General features: G+C 43.4%; 1 protein-coding gene across 2 annotated transcripts; it reads left to right on the forward strand.

Moving 5' to 3' along the window:
* Window positions 1–771: 771 nt before the first annotated feature.
* SLC35F2 (solute carrier family 35 member F2) lies at window positions 772–20485 on the forward strand. Of its 2 annotated transcripts, none has more exons than XM_032207429.1 (8): window positions 772–954; window positions 6009–6184; window positions 6733–6860; window positions 11908–12067; window positions 13535–13691; window positions 14492–14544; window positions 15194–15348; window positions 19154–20485. In XM_032207429.1, the coding sequence occupies exons 1-8, from the start codon at window positions 836–838 to the stop codon at window positions 19370–19372; spliced, it is 1167 nt and encodes a 388-aa protein (XP_032063320.1). In that variant the 5' UTR covers window positions 772–835; the 3' UTR covers window positions 19373–20485. The 2 variants fall into 2 exon arrangements, with proteins under 2 accessions (XP_032063320.1, XP_032063319.1); XM_032207428.1 differs by lacking the exon at window positions 772–954 and adding an exon at window positions 5605–5884.
* Window positions 20486–21077: the final 592 nt, after the last annotated feature.

Consider the following 21077-nt stretch of genomic DNA (forward strand, 5'->3'; position numbering starts at 1 on the left):
ACAAGGACATTGAGGTGCTCAAAAGAGTCCAGAGAAGGGCGATGAAGCTGGTGAGGGGTCTGGAGAACAAGTCCTACGAGGAGCGGCTGAGGGAGCTGGGCTTGTTCAGCCTGGAGAAGAGGAGGCTCAGGGGTGACCTTATCGCACTCTACAGGTACCTTAAAGGAGGCTGTAGAGAGGTGGGGGTTGGCCTGTTCTCCCATGTGCCTGGTGACAGGACAAGGGGGAACGGGCTAAAGTTGTGCCAGGGGTGTTTTGGGTTGGATATTAAGAAGAACTTCTTTACTGAGAGGGTTGTGAGGCATTGGAATGGGCTGCCCAGGGAAGTGGTGGAGTCACCATCCCTGGAGGTCTTTAAAAGACGTTTAGATGTAGAGCTTAGGGATATGGTTTAGTGGAGGACTTGTTAGTGTTAGGTCAGAGATTGGACTTGATGATCTTGAGGTCTCTTCCAACCTAGACAATTCTGTGATTCTGTGAGAGCCCTGGGTGAATAGGACGAGTGCAGGGTTAAATCTTTCTGGATGCGGCTCATCAGTGCGAACTGGAGACTTGGAGGAGCTGTGGCAGAGATCGGGGAACACTTCAAACCTACGGCTCTGGGGTAACTTGGTCCCAAGGAAGGCAGAGCTCGGGCACTCCTGCCACACAGACACGAATCCCCACAACCCTCCCGCCTCACGACGAGCCATGCCCCGCCTGGGGGCGGCTCCTCGGCGGGCACAAAGCTTGGGCCCGGCCTCTAGCGAAGGGAAAGCTGGGCCAGGGCCGCCAGGCATCGCTGCCGAGCTCCTTCCCTCACGGCGGGCAGGGGGCTGCGGGGCAGCGCCGCGCCATGGAGCCTGCGGGGGCCGGAGCCGAGGCCGGGGCTGAGGCGCCCCAAGGGGCCGCTGCTGCTGCTTCTCCTTCTCGGCGCCGGCTGCTGGCGCAGCTCAGGGCCAAGCTGTGCACATGGTGAGTCGGCGGCCGCCGGCCTCCACGTGGAGCCGGGCTGCTTGCCGAGCTGCTCGCCGAGCTGCTCAGCCCCGTCGGGAACGGGGAGGAGGCTGCGGGGCTTCGGGGGGGAGCCTGTGGGGGAGCGGAGCCCCGCTGAGGGGAGCGCTGGGCTGCAGCTCCCGGCGTGGAGAGGGGCCGGGCTGCTCCGGGGTCGTTGGGTTGGGTTTGGTAGGTCTGGTTTAGTGTGATGTTTTGCTCTTTATCCGTGCTTTTCTCTTTTTAGCGGCGTTGTGGCAAAGGGGGGTGGGGGGAGACAGGTAACAGAAAATACCTGAGAGTGCGGAGTCTACAAAGACCAAGGTCTCCCATCCCCTTATCCCTTGAATCATCTTGGGACAGAGCCCCTGGAATGTGTGTCACCTCCGCTGGCAGCACTGGTAAAGCACAGAAAATTTGGGGGGAGAAGCCCACCGGGCTGTGCAGGTGCTGCATGCCTCCGTGTGCAGGGCAAGGGCTGCCTTCAGCAAGCACAAACCGCTTGTGAGAACTACCCCTTGCCCGCATGTTCAGCCTTCATCTGGAGGGGATCTCTGTTTAAAAACCTTTTTAGGGCCGCAGGTGAGTCTCTGTGAAGTCCTCAGGTACCCTCAGCTGACAAACAGGACGTTTGCTGTCCTGCCAGCATCACACTTAACACCTGAACTGCATGGGGCTGTGTGTGGTCAGGTACAGACCCATTCCAGAGGGTAAAACCCGCCTTTCTGTTCTCGGTTACAAGTTTTTCCTCTTCCAGTTCCTCCTGCGTGCCAGGAATTCCTCAAAAGGCAGGATAGGGCTGGAATGAGGAGCTCAGGAACCTCACCTGTACTAGTGGTTTTGCCAAAATGTTGCCAAAGGGCTGTACTGAGTCTGTTGCTGGTACTTGAAAGAAAATAAGTAGCTCTCGCTGACTTCTGCAAGGTCCTCTCTGAGTTACTGAATTGAATTTTAATTTTTTTTTCCAGGTGGTTGGATGCTCAGCCACCTGAGATTTCTTAGAAGTCTGAGTATACGGAGGTTTGATACTTGTATGTAATAAATGAGCTGGACTTTTTTTTTTTTTTTTTTAATACATGGGGAAAAAACATAGGAAGTATACTTTCTGGTTCTTGAAGCAAAACTTTTATTTTTTTTCCTCCAGTTCCTTACCTTTTACAAATTAAATTAAATTTCAAAATAGAGCATCAAAACACTGAAAAGTGGAACTCTGGAAAAAACCTTTTTCTCTCCTGAATTATCTACTCATCATATTGGAATATGGCTTCAGTCTGAACCTGCATTTTTGTATATCAATTCACATGGCAATGTGGGATTGTTCAAATGAAAGTCTGTCTCCTTTTTGTTTTTCTTGTTCAGGAAGGGGTCAGTAGTAGTAGTTAAAGTTAAAATGTGAGTAAGCTGTCTACGTGGAGTGTTGCCAAGTGTTACCTCTTACTGTTTAACTTCTGGCATAAATAAATTTTAATTACTGAAAGGAAAGCAGTTTTAATTGGGAAAAAAATCAGATTGAAATCATAGGATTTATTAAAATAGCCACTAAAACTGTTAACAGTGGGCCTAACAGATTTTCTTTGACTTCCTCAGATACAGACTCTCAGTATATTTTAGTATCCTGGGGTATTTTTCCTCTGCATTTCACATGGAGCCACAGAAAGCCACTCCGCCTTTCTCATGGTGTTGAGAGCTGCACCCTGAATAGGCTTGGTCAGCACTGGCCTCTGTGGGAAATCATCATATGTTCTGCAAATCCAAGGACTCATAGCTGCTTACAGGTATAGTCAGATAAGATACATTGTTTAAATGGAGAGGAGAAATAATTACTGAGTAGCTAATTATCAAGCAGTAAAAAAAACAAAGTACCCTCATAAAAAAAAAAAAATAAATACAACAGAACAAAAATACTACCAAAAAAATAAGCTATAAAACTAAAAGGCCATTTCAGACCACTTACCTTGCGTCACTGGAGTCCCAAGTGGTTTAGTCCTTACTGATGCATTTATAAACAAACAAAAAAGGTAGAGAGGACCAATTTCTGGCATGGAGAAGTTAATATATTTTAAGAAAAGTTGAATTATTAATAAGAATCATGGTAATCAATAGTCATGTCAATACAAGAATGAAGGGAAACATGTCTCTGAAGTGTTTTTCCCATGAGAAATTGTTTTGCAAAATGAAACCGATAGGATTTACTTTACTCTCAAATTTTTGCAGAGGAGCACTTTGTGGAAAGGTTTTTTCATTTGTTATGGAAATTAGGTGAGCACTGAATTCCTAAAGCTCAAGTAAAGCACCTGATCACACGTTTAACATGAGTAACCTTACTGTGTCAAACCTCTGCCTTGCTGCCACGTCACACCACAGGTACCTGTAGGCATCCTGCTTGGAAAAAGTTCACTTTGATACCTGGATAAACAGAGTGAGGAGGACATGCTGCTGCTTCCTGGCAGGTGTGCACCTCGTCGTGGCACAGAGCATCCATGCAAGAGGCCCACATTGTATGCGTGGCTGAGAAAGCTGCCAGAAATACAGTGTTTTGGGGTTCTCTGGATGTTTTTTGAGGATGGACTTCCACCGTCTGTGAGCAGTGTTTGTATTTGCATCATTTGATCTCAGCAGAAGCAAGCGCTGTAGGAGTGCCTGAGCACACATTAACTAAATATGCTTGCTGGTGCAGTAACCACCAAACAAACAGTCCTGCAGATTCTGGACCTGCTTCTCTTCCCACCTGCAAAAATGCAAAGAGAGAATTCCTCAGGTCCTCAAAACTGGAGGAACTTAGTTATTATGAAAGCTGACGGTCAGCTCCACTGAGACAACCAGGTCATCCTTGATTTTGATAAATGAAGCTGATTTTGAAGCTGATTAATGCTTAGCAAATTTGAATGACAGCAAATTCTCTGTCCTTTCAGCCTCTCACCGGAGCCTGGTCAGTACCCAGCCAAAACACTGTGCGGGTAGAGTCCAGGCCTCTTCTATAAAGAGGGTGATAAAGAGGGTGCAGAAGTTCAGGTGAAGCAAAGCTGCCTCTTGCATAGCCTGGGGGGATGTTTAAAAACCTGCTCCACAGAAATCCATATTAAACAGTCCAGCTGCCTGTGGGGTGACATTGCCTTTGTTACTGAAACCCCATTTTCCCTTACTCTTGTTGACCACCTTAGTTCTTCCTTGATATTTCAGTGGCTCTTCTGTCCTCTTACCACGTATGAGAGGAGCCAGAGTTCACAGGGCTGGCAAAGGGAGAGCCGGGAGCTGTGCTTGTGTCTGTTGGAGAGAAGAGGTAGTCTCAGCTCTGAAATTCTTAATTAAGAATTCTTCTTAATGGCACCTGATGGCCTGAGCTCTTTGGGTGTACATAAAGAGACATTTCTGCGTCAGTCTGAAGGATTAGCTGGAATATAAAAAGTCTTTGCTAACTTGTTCACCAGATGGTACTTGCTAGAGTAAAAAGAAATCCAGTATGACAAAAGTGGGATAGCTTTTGGGATAGCTCCAAAGCTTTTTTTCTTTTTTCCAGCAACCACAGCTTCTGCTTTATGTGCATTTTACAGCAGTATTTACAGTTAATGCTGTGCCACAAAGTAGCCATGATAAATTTCCATCTGAAACATGGTTTCTCTTGCTTACTTCAGCCTTCCAAATGCTGGAAAAGAGAACATTTGTTCTTTCATGGGCCAGAAAGAGGCATTCACACCAGGCCGGTTAGGATCTTAAAGGCTGCCACGAGATACATGAATACTTGCAGCGTGGACGTGCACAATTGCTAGGATGTTCAAGGCAAGCTGTAGGAAAACATGGGTCTCGTGTCTCTTGGAGGTGCAGCAGTGCTGGACTTCAGAGATTTGCTCTCTCATCAGAATGGATTTGGAGACAGAAGTGTGTTTAGCAGCATTTTTAAAGCTGGATGGGCCTTGGTGCCAGGCTGAATTGAAAACAAAATGCAGGCAGCTGAATTTGAGTCCATGCAAAGATGATGTGTCGGCTCCAAAAGAAGGGATCGATTGTGTGGTTTGAGTTGGCTTCAGCACCCCAGAACACACCCTTCCTACGGATGACATTGGCAGCCGGATTGCACATCGTGGCTGGGTCACCTGGTAATTACTGCGTTGGAGTCCCCCGCGCTGGAAAAACAACCAGTGTCCGTCCTGTGGTGTGTCTGGCATGCGGGAGTGGCTTGGAAACGATCAGTGGAGAGCTGCGTAGAGGTGCAAATTCCTAGTGGGGATGCTCTTTCCTTGCTCAATTACTCTGTAGCAACAACCGAATCGGTTGTGCAGGCAGTTAAGTTGTCATCAGTAGTCTTCAGAGTAAACAAATTAAATGTGAACTTGTGCAGATCCACGCGGGCAGTGCAGCATCGAGCTGACCTTGCTGGACAGCGTCTGTGGGAAGGCAGGCAGGGACCAGGGTGGCACGGCCATGTAGCTCCCATGGCAGGAAAGCCAGCCTCACCACAGGATACACGGCCACCTCTGCGTGCTCTTACTCATCTGAGAACGTCCAGAATAGTCCAAGGCCACTTCGTATTAAGTGAAGAATTGCTGCTAGAAGAACATGAGGTGGTTTGTTGGTGTTGTTTTCCCAGCTGTGGGTTGGACTTAGAAGTCACCATACAAGCTGATGTGGTCTGTGGCCAAAATATGCTCTTAACTCCGTCCTCAGCTATACCAGAATGTAACAGAACAGAGCAAAAAGGATGGAGGGTGTAACTCAGGCTGCGCTTATCCAAATCTCTCGTGATGAGAACAGATCCTCTTGTTGGGCTGAGCTGCGTGAAGATCTTTGCAAATGTTTTGCAGCCTCAGTTACTGCTGGTTCGGGCTGAGCCTCACCTATTGATACTGGCTGTTACGGGGTTGGATGACATCTCTGCAGACAGAGCACCACTTGCTGCTGGAATGGAGGAACACTGGTAGGCAGTCAAAAAAGAATTGCCAACTAAAAAACGTCTTTTTCCCTTTACAAGAACCAAACATTCTCAAAACCAGCTTGAGCGTTTGGTTCTAAGCTTGCTGTGTTGTCCTTTATATTTACAGGCGTATTCTGAAAACCATCCTCCTGGGCCAGATGCTCTCCTTGTTTATCTGTGGGACTGCTGTTACGAGCCAGTACCTAGCGGAACAATACCAAGTGAATACTCCGATGTTGCAAAGTTTTATCAACTATTTTCTGCTTCTTCTAGTTTATACAACAATACTGGCATTTAGGACTGGTATGTGAAATACGGGATGGGAGATTATGCTGTTTTTTTCTTCTTTCTCTTCTACTTTTTCCTTTCAGATTTTGAAGCCATAGAACTTACTGAATATTTGTCCTCTTTTTTTAAAGATCCTGCTGAAATTCCTGCCTTATAATAACATATGGGAATGAATTTCATAGGTTAAATGTGCAATTAATTAGATTTTGCTTCATACCTATTTAAAATTCTTATATTTGGGTTTAAGTTCTGTGTTATATTAGGAGGAAGTAGGAATTGTTGTAATATTTTTTTTTTTTAACCAGAGGCTATTTAATATTGTTCCTATATTATTAATTTACTATTTAAGCATTCCTGTCTTTTTTTTCTTTTCACATGGAAGGATTTCTGCGCTTTTCACTCTTTGCATTGTTTTTTCCCAGGCTACCTTTTGCTGTTGTTACACCTTTCTTAAGCAGGGACAATCCAAACCGAACCCCTCAGTATTACTTAGGCTTCTAAAAAGCAAGTTTCTTTCCTTTCCATGCAAGGAAGCATGTTGATTGCTGCTTTCTTCTATACAGATGGTGACAGTCTTCTTCAAATTTTGAAGCAGAGGTGGTGGAAGTACCTGTTTTTGGGACTGGCTGATGTTGAAGCCAATTACACGATTGTAAAAGCCTACCAGTACACGACCCTCACGAGCGTGCAGGTAAGGACCAGTTTCTGGACTGTTGCTTTGATTACAGTTTTGGTCTTGTTTCTGAAATGAGATTCATAGGACAGATAGGGAAGCTATTTAAACCTGAAAAAGCTTTTCAATATCTATTTTCTCTGCAGTACAAAGAAGAGCATCCTGCCTCATGAATAACATTTCCAGGAAGCAGGGAAAATTGGCTGGTATTACCCAGTGCCAGCTCTTGAGTTGAACTCTAATTATTTTGATAGAAAGCACTTCTAAGAGTTTGCTGACAGCCACTCAGGTGGTTCTTTGTTTTATTTTGCTTTTGTTTTTATGAGACAGAATAAAGATTTAGGACTGAATAACACCGACTCAGCTCGGGTTCTTGCTGATGGGAGCGAAGTAGATGTCCTGCCTAGTCCTAGAAGCAGTGGGAGGCTTTGTGAGATGCAATCCCACACGTGAGGACACGCTGGAAGTTAGCTGGTGTTTCTGACCATGCAGCGAGGCTTTCAGATGTGGCCCTTCAGACTCCTCTCTGTAAGAGATGGGAGGGAGGGAGGTGTGCAGGGCACCCAAAGTGCTAGTTAACAGCGATGTCCCCTGCAGTGCCAGTGCTGCATCGCTGCGCCAGGACTCATCTCTTGTCCTGAATCAGCAGGAGAACCAAGGGTGCATTTTTTTTAATCCTTCATGGACATCAGCTGCATCTGCTGGGACAAGGTGGGGACAGCGCGGCAGCAAGAGCAGAGGGCGATGGAGCTGTGCCAGCCTTTGCCTGCTGTTACTGGTGGTGGATCTGTGGCTTGGATCATGGCCCCGTTAACCTGAATAAAGGCATACTGGGTGATGCAGAATTAGCTGTTAGGTGGAAAAGAGTGTTTAGGTGTCAGTGTTTTTACAGAGTCAAAGTAACAAGGGTTAATATTTAAGAGAGTTACCCGTAAAGCAATGAACTCCCGAGGTCTGGGCTCCTTTTAGGGAGCTGCAGTAACTTTTCCTTGCACTGTTAAAAGAACAGTAATATTCCTTATGGGTTCTTCTTGTCACATTTCCACTTTGTAATTAAGTGTTATGGCTCATTGAGCCTTTAATTTACTTACAAATAATGCTTCAGAAATTGGTCTAAAGAATGACATGTTTCAGTCTCAAGACCAAGCTAAGCTGATAATTGAGACACTGTTTGATCATGTACTTTACTGCTGGAAAAGACAGGACTTTGATCCAAATTCTCAGCAGTAATAAAGCTGTTCCCATGACTTCTTTCATGGAAATTAAGAAAGAATAGGTACAGGGGGTCATCGAGTTCAATTGCCAAATTCAAGCATTTGCTGAACCTTTTTTGCTTGTGATAACCTTCAGACTGATGTTTCAAGTGCCAGTTCAGCAACCGTGAATTTGCTACAACTGCCTGTTGCAGCCAGGTTTCTTGCACATTTTCTGGAGTTACCAGGTTCTTACCACTGTCAGAAAGGAGATTCAGGACAATAAAAGCCCGTGATTTGCTCCAGCACAAGGCTTTTGCTCTCTGTCAGCAGCAAGCAGTTCAGCAGTTATGTGAGAATTTGTTGTTCAGAGCTTCTGGCCTTAGTAGTGGCTGTAAACGGATGCCCAGGGAGTGAAAGAGCAAAGCAGGAGTATGTGAGACCTTCCTGAGTACAGTGAAATCGTTGTGAAAATGCTGGCGGGCTGGAGCTTAGCTCAGCCCAGTGGTTTTCTTCAAAGAGAAGTTTCCGCTCAGCAAGGAACTTCCATGTATTTTCACACAAACACAGGAAAAAAAAAAAAAAAAAAAAGGTTTTCTTTAGTTATCAAAGGCTAGTGTTGCAAGGAGGGGTTTGGGAGGTTTTTACAGAGATAACATCAGGATGGCAGCTCTCTGCTCTGTAAAAACAGAGAAAGACTTTGGTCTCAGCTTTGGGTGAGACTTCCTCAGCCTTGGTGTGCTCCAGGCTGGAGGCAGGACCCGATTGTGCTGTTGTTTGACCACACATTTCACAGCAAAAAGCAAGCAGTGCAGCTGTGGCTTCGTGTTGTCAGCACATTAGGAGGCACAATTAGCATTCTCTCCATTGATAATTCAGATGGGGACGTTTTATAGGCAGAGCAGCTTGTGCAAGAGTCTGAACCTCAACAGGAGGAACTGCGGGGTGAGCCCCTGGGCTCAGCTGCAGGCTGCCCTTTGGAAGGCATGCGGGGAAGCGAGCAGCAGGAGCTGGTGAGCTTCAGTGCTCTCAAAGCTGTCTGGGGCTGGCAGTTACAGCAAACCAGCAACCTCCAGCAATCTGTGATAATTGATTAACCACGTATTAAAACGTCTTTTAATAATTTACTCGCCCTACCTTTAAAACCTTCCTATAAACAGTGTGGCCAAAGCCTGGCTTGAGGCAAAACACTCGTAAATCAAATCAACAGGTTATCTTTTTTTTTTTTTTTTTTTTCTTCCCCCCTGTAAAGATGCATGCTAGGATTGAGGAAGATGAGAGTTTGCTGAGGCTCTGCTGGCAATAATAATCAGAGCCACGGTCCTGGTGGAAATGTCATGAATCTGGAATAAATAAACTTCATTCTTTTAAATGGTTCCATTGACACAATTCATTGCCATGTTGCATCTGCTTTGCACTTCTTTGATCTTGATCCTGTACAGAAGAGAGCGTTTTCCACCAAAGAGCTTAGTAACGTAGTAGATGAAGGGAAGTCAAGATCCAGTAGTTGGAAATCAGATTTTTTTTTTTTTTGGCTGTAATTGAGGGTAATTGTCCCCTGCAACAGATTACCAGCGTGTGTTCTTCATCATTTGGTGCCTGCATGTCCTGGCTGCTAGTCCACTAACCAGGATGTGGTAGCTCTACGGCATGTTATTGGTCTGGATGCAGCAGTTCCCCATCTGGTGTTACTGAAAGAGGACATTATCTACTACTTCCTTACATCCTAATTAAGTATTATTATTTTTTTTTTTACTGAAGGTTTTTTTTTCTTCCGCTCTTTCTGTTTGGGTTGAAAAACTGCTTGGAGGTTAGAAAGCTGCAAAGTAACAACTCGATAAATGGGGAATGAAAGCTTACTTAGTAATAGATGTCTACTATGAGAGGGTTAAACATTTTTGCTCCTTTATTTTTGTAATATTTCTTCATTTCCATGATTACAACTTCACACCAGAGATCTTTGGTTAGAACTCAGTGCTTTCAAATACAGTTCTGTATTCAGGACAGAACTGCTTCAGACCAGAGGTGAAAAAACAGAGTTAGGAGAGCTAAATCATACATGGTGCTGAAACAGATAAATCAACACTTCTTGATACTTGTCAAAACAGCCAAACTCGTAGGAAGTCTTACAAGTTTTTGTTGTTCTGGTGTTTTTTTGTTTTTGTTTTTGTTTTTTTTTTGAACCCAGACAAAAGGTGAGGTAGAGAAAAAGGCTGATGAATAGATAGAAACTCACAGCACGATACTTTTTCAATAGAACAAAGTTGTATTGCAATACAAAAATACATAATACATGTATTATGACTTGTGTGCTTCTAATGTCTGATAATACAGCCTGGGAAGTACCTGTGCTTTTACACAGACTTCTGAAGCTGAACAAGCTGGAGACAATCCAAGAAACAAAGACAAATAAATGGAAGGATTAGAGAGAACCATTAGGATTTAATCTGTATCAACCCCCTTAATGCTGTGCTGGTAAGGCTTTAATGTTTGTAGTTACAAATGTAAAAACAGACTTAAGAAAGTTTGCTTGTAACCCTTGTGGGTGATGGCTGAACCCACAGAAGCAGAAGACCATGGTTGTGGGTAGAAGCTGGCAGAAGTTGGACAGGAACATTACAGAAGGACAGGGGACTCTGGCCTTGGTTTGGAATGCTTCTGCCACAGTCACAGTGACCTGAACCTAACACTTGGTATTGACTTCAGGAGGCCAGGATTTAAAGGTTGACATTTAAGAGTAATTTGTGAGCAGTCTTTGGAAGGCCGACTATCTGGTCTGCTATAGCCTGGTCCCTTCTATACGGTACTCAGAAAATCCACCTCTCTTTTCCCTAGACAAATTTGGAAACAGAATCTATTATGTCGAATTAAATATTGAACCAATTATGATTAGCTCAGTGTTCTTGGTATTATTTGGTTATTACAGAACATTAAGTCTGTTGTATGCTGCTACCTATTTTTCTGCATTAAGTGGTTAGCTAATTTTTGATTTTTATTTTCTTACCCATAACGTGGGTGAGGCTAACAGCAAGGCAAAGATACACAAGGTTTGAGGAACACACAGGGAGGGGGTAACGAAGAAAGGAAAGAGAAGCCAGTGTTTGTCACGGAGTGCAGACATCCTTGAACTTTGGTTGTTAAATCTGCTCAGGGCAACGTCTGCAAACACATCTGAAGTGCTTCTGAACTCCAGCTGCCTTGTGTGTCTTTGCTGCTGTGGCATGGATAAATTCCAGTTACCAGCTTCTGGCTGAGGTGGGCTGAAAAAACACTCGTGGATCGTACATGACTTTGAGAAGCTGGAAGATTGTGAAGGTGGCTTAGGAAACCTCTTCCTCCCATCCTGTTTTCCTTCCAGCAATTTAGCATGCGGCTTCCAGCACATGTACCAGTGCTTTTTCAGTAGGACCCACTTGAAAAAAAAAAAATAACAAAATTGCAGGGTCAGATTTTTGCCTTCCTCACTTTGCTGTAAAATCAGCTGTGTCTGTTAGCAGGTCCAGATTTGGGTGGGTGAGCCACTTCCTCGTATTGGTGTCACGGGGAGCAGTGTGGTTTCACTGCAATGTCCTAGCATTCGTTTGGGAAGCTGCTAGGATTGATGAGATCCATCACTGGAAGAGTTTTTAGGTCAGTGAGAGAGGGGACAGTGCCTCCTTCTCCACCCCAGGCCCTTTGGTCTGAATGTGTTTTTCATGGTAAAATGTGGGTTTGACCCCTCCTGCATTTAAACAAACCCACGGGAGTTGTTTTGTGGTTTTCAGTAACATCTGGTGATGATGGAAGATAAAATCCTGAACGTTTGCTTTCAGGACAGTGAAATGCAGATTTGGGATGGGCTTCTAGTGAAACTCATTTCTCTGTGCTCACAGCTGCTGGATTGTTTCGGGATCCCCGTGCTGATGGCTTTGTCCTGGTTCATCCTCCGTGCAAGATACCGACTGATCCATTTTATCGCAGTTGCCGTCTGCTTGCTGGGTGTGGGAACAATGGTGGGTGCTGACATTTTGGCAGGGAGGCAAGACAGTGAAGGTAAGGAATCGTTTATCACGCGGGGGAAAAGAGGGGTCACAGTTTCCGTGATTGTCCAACTTGCAAAGGAGAAAGAGAGGCAAATGCAGGGGGAAAGGATGTAGTTTGATTTTAAGAAAAGGAGAAGACACACTGCTATTTGTATTTCTTCTTCAACAAGATAGAGGCTGAGGAGATGTTGGTTTTATAGAGAGCTGTGAAATTTTGTTTGCTTGTGGTTTTGGATTATTTCTTCCACCTTAAAAGGGAAACCCTCACGATAAGCTTAAATTTTGCTGCTGTTTATGAAACCTGATGACAGGCCTTATTCTCAAAAGCTTGTTCATTTTACATATGATGGGGTCTGATAAAAGATGCTTCAGACTTTGCTGGTGGGCCGTTTTCTCTGAGCACAAATAGCAAATCAGAAGCTACTTAGCAACAGGCTCGCTTCTCTGGTTGTCTTTGGCAGACCCAGCAGAAATAGTCCCCGTGTCCCCAAGGTCCCCAGCCTGGAAAGTGCTGTCCTATGGCATGAGAGCAAGAGGAGCAGGGAGGAAGGATGCCCAGAACCCCAGTGATCTTACTTTGAATAAGAATTGAGAATATCCAGAGCCAGAGGGTATGAGGCAAGGCAAATTTCAGAGGGGCAGGAAAGTAGCATTGCCTTCATCAGGCAGCATAAAACTAAGCCTTTTGGCCTTATTTTGGGGTCACTGCTGTAGGTAAGGTAGAAAGACAAACAGGTTTAGCTATAATGCTGTGTGCTACAAACCCCTTGGCCCTAAGGGAGAAAAATCCTCTTTCCCTTAGACTTTAGGCCTGTTGTGCACAACTTGCATGTCCTTACTATTGCTTACCCTCAGATTCCAGACATATCTCTGCAGTGATTGCCAACTGGCTCAGGGTAGGAAATTTGAAATCAATTCAAGGCTTTAAACAACAGCAATTGCCTTGCTGTTCAGCTGATGCACAACGGCATTTGCTCGATGACCAGCTGGATTACAGGGAGTCCCACTTGCCCAGCACACACATAGCTCAGTGTGACACCTGATACCACCTGTCTGCAGCGCCCACTTACCATCTGTCAGAAGCCTGAAGCGCAGTCCAGGTCCCGCTGAAATCAATAGATGGATTTTTGCCTTATGGCAAAAGGCGGGATGATGTTCAGCAAGGCAGAGAGTGTCTCTAACCTGGGCTTTGCAGCTCCGACAGCGCCTAATGTCAGCAGAAGCAGACCTGGACCTACACAGCAGCTTGGTCAGGATGTGATTTAAATGCCAAGTTCAGCTCCTTCCAGACTGTGCAGGGGGATGCGAGCAGTTAGCAGAGTCAGCCAGCAACTCGCCTGCACACAGATGTTTCCCTCCCCCCTACCCTGAAAAGTGCAAGGAAAATAGAGATGCTAAAGATAAATTTGCTTGTCTAGTTTTTAAAACAAAAGTGTTTGCAGCATTACCCTTATTGTGGATTAATATTTCTGTACAGGAAGTGACGTGGTGATTGGAGATGTCTTAGTTCTTCTGGGTGCTTCTTTGTATGCCATATCTAATGTGAGTGAGGAATACATTGTGAAAAATCTGAGCAGAGTGGAGTTTCTAGGAATGGTGGGCTTGTTTGGGACTATTATCAGCGGTCTACAGCTGTAAGGATCTAATATTTATTTTAAAACTAATTAAGAATATTCTGCAGATGATTGCTTGTCTTCAATGAAATGTTGTTAATTCTTTGTTGCCTCTGCATTTGGGCTATGTTGGAGTCCTTCTATTTGAATTTTATTTTTGTTGCTGATCAGCATCTGTTTTATATCCTTTTGGTTTGCACTGCTCTTACTACAGCAATTGTAAAGCTCAGATCCTACAATTGAGTACAAGTGATACTTGGCTTTATTTTCGATCTGTTGACCTTGATGAGGACATGCAGCTCGCTGAGGACTGCTTGCGGGAATGTGTTTCCTAATGGCTTTTCTCAGTGGATAGTTTTAGGAGATAATCATTAGCAGGAGGTCGTCCGTATTAAACTTCAGTTTCAAATGAAGCCATGTATACTTCTACAAATAACCTCGTTAGAGGAACAGACCACATACACTTAAGCCTATCTAATGAATTTTGTGTTCCTCATTTCTCATCATTATAGTTAATAATTTCCTCAAATTATATTTCAAATAAGAATGAATCTGAAGGATGAAAAGGCCTGGGAAGAAGGCATGAGAATTCAATAAAAGTGCTCTTGACTTTCAGGCACTTTAATTTTCAAGTCTTTCCTCATGCTTGTTAGAGGTTGGAGTTAGTGCCATTCAATAACATTTCAAACAAAAATGAAGGGCTTACAAATCAAAATGTTTCTTGTGTATTCTGCTAATTAAATTCACTCTTTGAATACAATATAATGTGTTTTTTTTTTTTTTTTTTTTTTTACTATATTATATCTTTTCTCTAACTCTAGAGCCATCGTGGAACATAGGGATATAATGAGAATTCAATGGAACTGGAAAATTGGTATGTGTATGGCAAAATGATGTGCATTTTTACAGAACACTGGAAAAATGATGATGATTTAGACTTGAAATGCTGGGGTTTTCATTTCCTTTCTCTAGTTATTAAGTAACATTCATATTGTTGCACATTTATTTTCTGCAAACTTTGCAGTTCAACAAAGACATACGGAGTGCAGGGTCGAACATTAGAACTTTGAGCTCAGATTTTGCATTTTACATACAGCATGAAATCATTTTTCAAAATAAATTGCAAAAATCAACCCCCTTTAATCACAAATGTGCTTGGTGTTGGAACATTGCAAGAGTATTTTTCGCTGGTTCTTCCTAGATGAAATACTGGGAAAATGGGATCTGTGACACATTTAGATCTCAGAACTGTACATTATTAAGAAATATGGATCTAAATTTCTTTAGTCAGCTGTCATGTTAGCTGGGAAAGAACAACCTTGTATAGTCATTTCTGCAGTACAGGGTAGTTTTGAAAGAGAAATGTTTTTGCTGCGTTTTTCTTAAATTTACATTTCCGTATCTTTTAGGACACCTTATTCCGAAAGATGAACATACGTAGTTTTGACACATCTGAGGAATATCAGTGTTCTTTAAAATCATTATTCCATCCCTGAGGAGTCAATTGTTACCTTATTTTTCAGCGTTGCTGTTTGCAGTGTTTGCCCTGTGTATGTTTGGGCTGTACAGCTTCATGCCAGTAGTGATTAAAGTTACGAGTGCAACCTCAGTCAACTTGGGTATTCTGACTGCGGACCTCTACAGCCTGTTCTTTGGACTTTTCCTGTTTTACTACAAAGTAAGTCACTTCTTTCTCTCCCTGTAGTTTACCTTAAGTTTTTACCCCAGAATTAGGGATAGAGCACTTTAAGAGCCCCTGAACAATAGTTTGCACTTGTGTATTTCTACAGCTTGTATGAGTTGTCACTGACAGATGTCAGTCAGGACTCATAGTTAATTACCTCATGTTGCACCATTAGGCAGTTAATGATTTTTTAAAAACAATTTTACACTTCATGGAATACATTAGTTGAGAGACAGTAAATAATTTCCTGAGGTAAATGGTGGAGTTCTTGCCGTACTCGCTGTGTGGAGCTGTACTTTAGATTTGGTTCATCTCTATGAGCGTCCAAAGGGAGGATTTGAATCTAACTGTCCTGAAAGAGTAGCAGTTTAGTGTGATTTAGAGAAATCATAGTTTTCTGTTAGAAATTTCATCTGTTCAGTACTACAAACATCTCAGAAGACTTGAGCTCTCTCAGTACTGCTGCTTAGTAGTGACTAAACGAACTAAAAAAGTGTAGATAAATCCGTTATTCCTTATGCTTTCCAAAAAGCAATTACTTTTACTGCTCCCTAAAATACTTTTATGAAGTGCCTTTTCAAGCTAAATGACAGTGCTAAAAATGTTTCAACCCACCTTATGCTTTCCGTCCAGAATCACTTGTGGAAACATAGCTTGTCACAGCAACTGGAGAAATCAAGTCAGTTGCTCAGTGACTGGAGGGGCTCAGTGAGAAGCCTGTGAACTTTGCTTGAGACATTTAATTTGTGTTATTCCACGTGGTTACTTTCTCTTCAGCATTATGGAGAGCCAGAAGCTTTTATGTCAGACTTGTTTCTGATGATGAAGGCCAATTTGTTTTATGGCAGAGAAGTCTGGTAATGATAGGACCCAATGACAGCTAGATTTTCATGTTCAGGAGACTTCTCGCTCAGCTTTCCTCCTTGTTTTGAGTTCCAAAATTTGCTCCAAATTGCTAAAAACTACAAAGCATCCAACAAAAATAAATGTAGGAAATGAACTGTACTTACATGTTAAAAATACCCTTTCTAAGTCACTTCTAAACATTTCAGCACCAGATAGCTTAACTGAAGAAGTGATTATCACAGTCATGGAGTGGCTGAGGTTGGAAGGGACCTCTGGAGACCATCTAGCTCAACCCCCTGCTCAAGCAGGGTCACCTAAAGCACGTAGCCAGGACGGCATCCAGGAGGGTTTTGAATATCTTCAGAGAAGGAGACTCAACAGCCTCTCTGGGCAGCCTGTCCCAGTGCTCTGTCACCCTCATGGCTCTCTCAGACTTTCCTCATATGAGAGATGCTTCAGTCCCCTAATCATCTTTGTAGACCTGTACTGGACTCTTCAACATGTCCATGTCCCTCTTGTACTGGGGAGCCCAGAACAGGACACAATACTCAGGTGTGGCCTCCCCAGGGCTGAGTAGAGGAGTAGGATCACCTCCCTTGACCTGCTGGCAACACTTCTGAATGCAGCCCAGGATCCCGTTGGCCTTCTTGGCCACAAGGGGCCATTGCTGGCTCATGGTTTACCTGCTGTCCGCCAGGACTCCCAGGTCCTTCTCCACAGAGCTGCTCTCCAGCAGGTCAGCCCCCAGCCTGTACTGGTGCCTGTACTGGGGTTATTCTTCCCTAGGTGAAGGGCTCTTCTCTTTGTCGAATTTCAAGAGGTTCTTCTTCACCCAATCCTCCAGCCTGTCCAGGTCCCTGAATGCCAGCACGTTCCTCTGGGCTATCAGCCACTCTTCCCAGTTTTGTGTCATCACTCTGACCCTTCATCCATTCCCCTCATGATGAGGTTGAACAAGACTGGACCCAGTACTGACCCCTGGGGGACACCTCTAACTAGACTGCACCTTATACATTATAAATCTATGTTCATAATAGAAAAGAGGAAGAAGTAAGCAAGAGCTTTGGAAGGGACACAATAAACTGTAGGATTTCTAGCTTATTTGGGGAAGAGGTTTTCCTGGGAGCAGCTCAAATAAAAATGCAATGAATCAAACTCTATTCAATACAGAAAGATTTTTCCCATTACCAGATGATATTTCACAGTGAACCACTTGAGCCTTGACTGGGCTGTGGGCTTGAATGAGGCATGGAGAGCTCTGAGCTCCTGGTGTCTGAGCCTGCTGTGAAACAGAAGCTACAGAAAAGTATAGTGGCTACAGCAGAGACTGAGCACAGGAATTTGAGTTTTTGACTTGAGCGCAGTGTTTTGGTGACACTGTCAACTTTTCAGCCTGACTAAATCCATTTCAGGTGGAATGTGAATTTTGCATCTCTCTTTTTAAGAGAGAAGCTCCTTTTTTTTTTTTTTTTTTTTTTTTTTTTTTTTTTTTTTTTTTTTTCCTTTTACTCCACGGCTAATCTTTTCTGTGCCTGGTCCTAATGAGATCCTTATACACAGATATCTGCAGTCCCTCGAGATACTAAAGAAGGTCTCCAAGTGTTTCTGTTGTGTAAACTCCTCTGGGAAGAGTATACTGCAAATACAGACACTAGATGGAGTTGCACTCCTCCAGTAACACCTCAAGTACTCTTCAGGCTTGGTATTGAATAAAGGGATATAAGCTGCACAGAGTAAAATCAGAATCCTCTCAGAGATGAGTTAATTCTGAGCAGCCTCGGGGTTCAGCATCAGATACCAGAAGGCCAGGCTGCTTCAGGCTGCTTTTCCTTTTGCACAGTGCCTTCCAAAGGTTTCCAGGCCAAGTGACTTCCAGCTAGGAAGTGCAGTGCCTTAACTGTGGATGCCTCAGGTGGTTTTGGATCAGAGTCCAGTGCCATTCCAGCTCCATTCACTTCATCCAGCTCTGCTGCTTGACAAACCAGAACATATTTTTCAAAGAAATCCAAAGAAGCTAAGGAGATTTGGGTATATTTTGGAATTTCTCGGGGTGTGTTGAAAATTTGGACTGTCACCCCACAGTCTGGGTAGAGATACTGCTTCCATTGGCATGACAGTAAGATGTAAGATGCACTGTGTCCATCATCCTACTCCTTAATCTGTGGTTTGGCAAAGACAATAGAGAAGATTTTACCAAACTTGCTGAGAAAGTGTTCTTGGCTGTGCATAACTTGAGCACTTTGCTCTATTGAATTGAATGTTATGAAGTAAGCATTTATTTTTCTTTCAAGGTGGATGGATCTTGGCAATTGTTAGACTTTCAACAGTCAAGTTGATAGTGATCCAAATGTCTGATGTTCCTCAGCAGTGCATATCCTCACCTCACGCCACTGACTGCTCATTTCCAGTATGGAGCAGAGATGCCCACCTTGTAAAGGGTGCCACAATCTCCATCACTTCAAGAACTTGCTGGGTGTAGGGAACAAGCCAATTTTGGACCAGTGATAACAGTTATTTGGCCCTGCAGTTGGTTAAGAGCTGTGCAGAGGACCAGCTGCTCTGGTAACTTGCAGAAGGAGGGAGAGATCCATCTCTTGCTGGGATGTGAAATGTTTGTGTTGAAAAAATATTCTCTGAGGGGAACAGTGTTCCAGCATTCACATGTGTGAACAACTATCCCTAGGTGTCACCACATTTGTTGTAAATATTAGGATTCCTATATATATTATTTGCCCAACAGTTGTAAGGAGGAGTTGCAGAGAGAAACAGTGGCTTGAATCTATCAGTGAATAGAGCTGCTCATCTATGTCTTCCAGCCCTGAACGCAGAGAGTGGTGGTAATCCTTATTAAAATACTTCTAACAGGGAGGGTGGCTTTTGCTGTCCTAAACCAAGGCTGTATTTGCATGGTTCTGCGTCAGACAAGACTTAATGCATTTTTTTCCTCTGCTAGTTTTCAGGTCTTTATATCCTGTCCTTCGTCATCATCATGGTGGGCTTCATCTTGTACTGCTCCACTCCGACTCGGACTGCAGAGCCCACTGCCGTGCCGCAGCCGCGCAGCACCGGCTTGGACAACGCTGGGCTGAAGCTTGAGGAAAACGACAGCCAAACGCCGGCTGTAACCGTGCAGTTCACGAGAGAGGAATCTGTGGTGGTCAGCACTGATTAAAAAAATGGCAGCGTTTCAAAACAGAGCTTTTATTTTACTGCCAAAATTTCCTTCAAATATTAATCCGGAGAACTGTTCTACTGCCAAGGCGTATGTCATGCTGCGCTGGTTTTAATGCACTGGATAGACTTTTTAAGGCCAGATCTTCAATCAGTGAAACTGTATTGATTTACCCTTGCAGAAAATCTGGCCCTTTGAAGAAGACAGAGTAATATTTATGTGGAGTCTCTGGGAGGCGAGAGACTGTTATTTTTAAATGCTTAATTAACTTAACAGCAAATGCTTGGGGGAAAAAGCCAAAGAATGTTCTCAGGTTGCTAACTAGAGCAAATACGCTTTATATTGCATTAGGGACCTAAATCTGCAAGATGTTATTGGAGGGCTTCATGATTCCCACTCCTTACGTGGGTATCCTCACATAGCATCTTGCAAAAGCCACTCAGCTTTTCATGGGATCTAGCGCTGCGAGCTGTGTTACGTGCACACACCTTCCACATGGACTTTGTTTATCTGCTGAAGGCTTTTGCTTCTGACATTCCAGCTTAAATGTTTGTCTCTTCATATTCCTGCATTCTTTGTTGCAGCTGGGGTTGCTACAGAGAAGAAGTATTTTATTTTTTAATTTTACTTATAAAGGCAGTTTGAGTATGTGTTTTTATAATCCCTTCTTTTTCTCTCAGTAGCCTGCTCTTTGGTGCATTCCCACTAGGTGGAGGAGACAGACCGTCCTCTATCCTGTAAGAACTGATTTTATTTTATTTTTTCTGGATGAAACAGCAAGTGTTTGAACTGAAGTTCACTTCTCAGTGAAGTTCTCCTTGAAATGGGACACATTTGTGCAGAAAGATTTGAATAAAATTTGCATTTTTAAAATTTTTTTGAGGTCTTAGGCAATCCTCATTGCAACGATAATGACATAATCTCCCAAAGGTTAAATGCTTTCAGTAGATTCATTTGCAGTTTTACTCCCCCTCTTCATATTTACAATAAAATGATTAAAATTCATGAAGCTGCAGTTTTCACATCAGTAAAACCATATGGGGATCTTTTTTGTACGAGTCTTCACAGTTCAGGCGTATGAAGCAACAATGAATAAAGTTTTCAGCAGCTGAAGAGTTGGCTCTTGGTTTGTTTATTTTTATAAGCTCAGATTTTTTTATTGCTCAAAATTCGTATTAGTTGATTTTACTGACCAAATGATTCTTTTAATGACTGAATTTCATACCATAACGAGTAAACGTGACATTTCTTGAAGGTACTGGTGATCAAATGACAAAGACTTGTTTGTATATTTCTGGTATAGTTTATTCAAGCAAAATGATTCAGCAAAAATCTTACCAAATTTCTTTAGCAATAGCAAGCAAACTTTCAGCATGTACTAAAGCAACAGACATCATCTTTTCACTGCGTAGTTCGCGTGCAGAAGGGTAAAGAGGTACTGATGTTTTATGAAAAGCATTTGGGCCCCTTATTGCTTTACAATTTGGGTTAGATTGGGTAGACATCTGTACATCAAAAGCTGAACAGGGAGCTGGAGACCATTTGGGGCAGGGAAGTCTGATGGCAGTAGATAGCTAGCAGAGGCCATCTGGATGAAGCTGTAGTTCTCCATACCTAATTTCAGATGCCTACAATCTGGAGCTAAATCCCACCCACTGTTGCCTGTTGTTAATTAACTATGTGTAGTTATAAAACAAATGACAAG

Source organism: Aythya fuligula, chromosome 1, assembly GCF_009819795.1.
Source record: "Aythya fuligula isolate bAytFul2 chromosome 1, bAytFul2.pri, whole genome shotgun sequence".
Lineage (NCBI taxonomy): Eukaryota > Metazoa > Chordata > Aves > Anseriformes > Anatidae > Aythya > Aythya fuligula.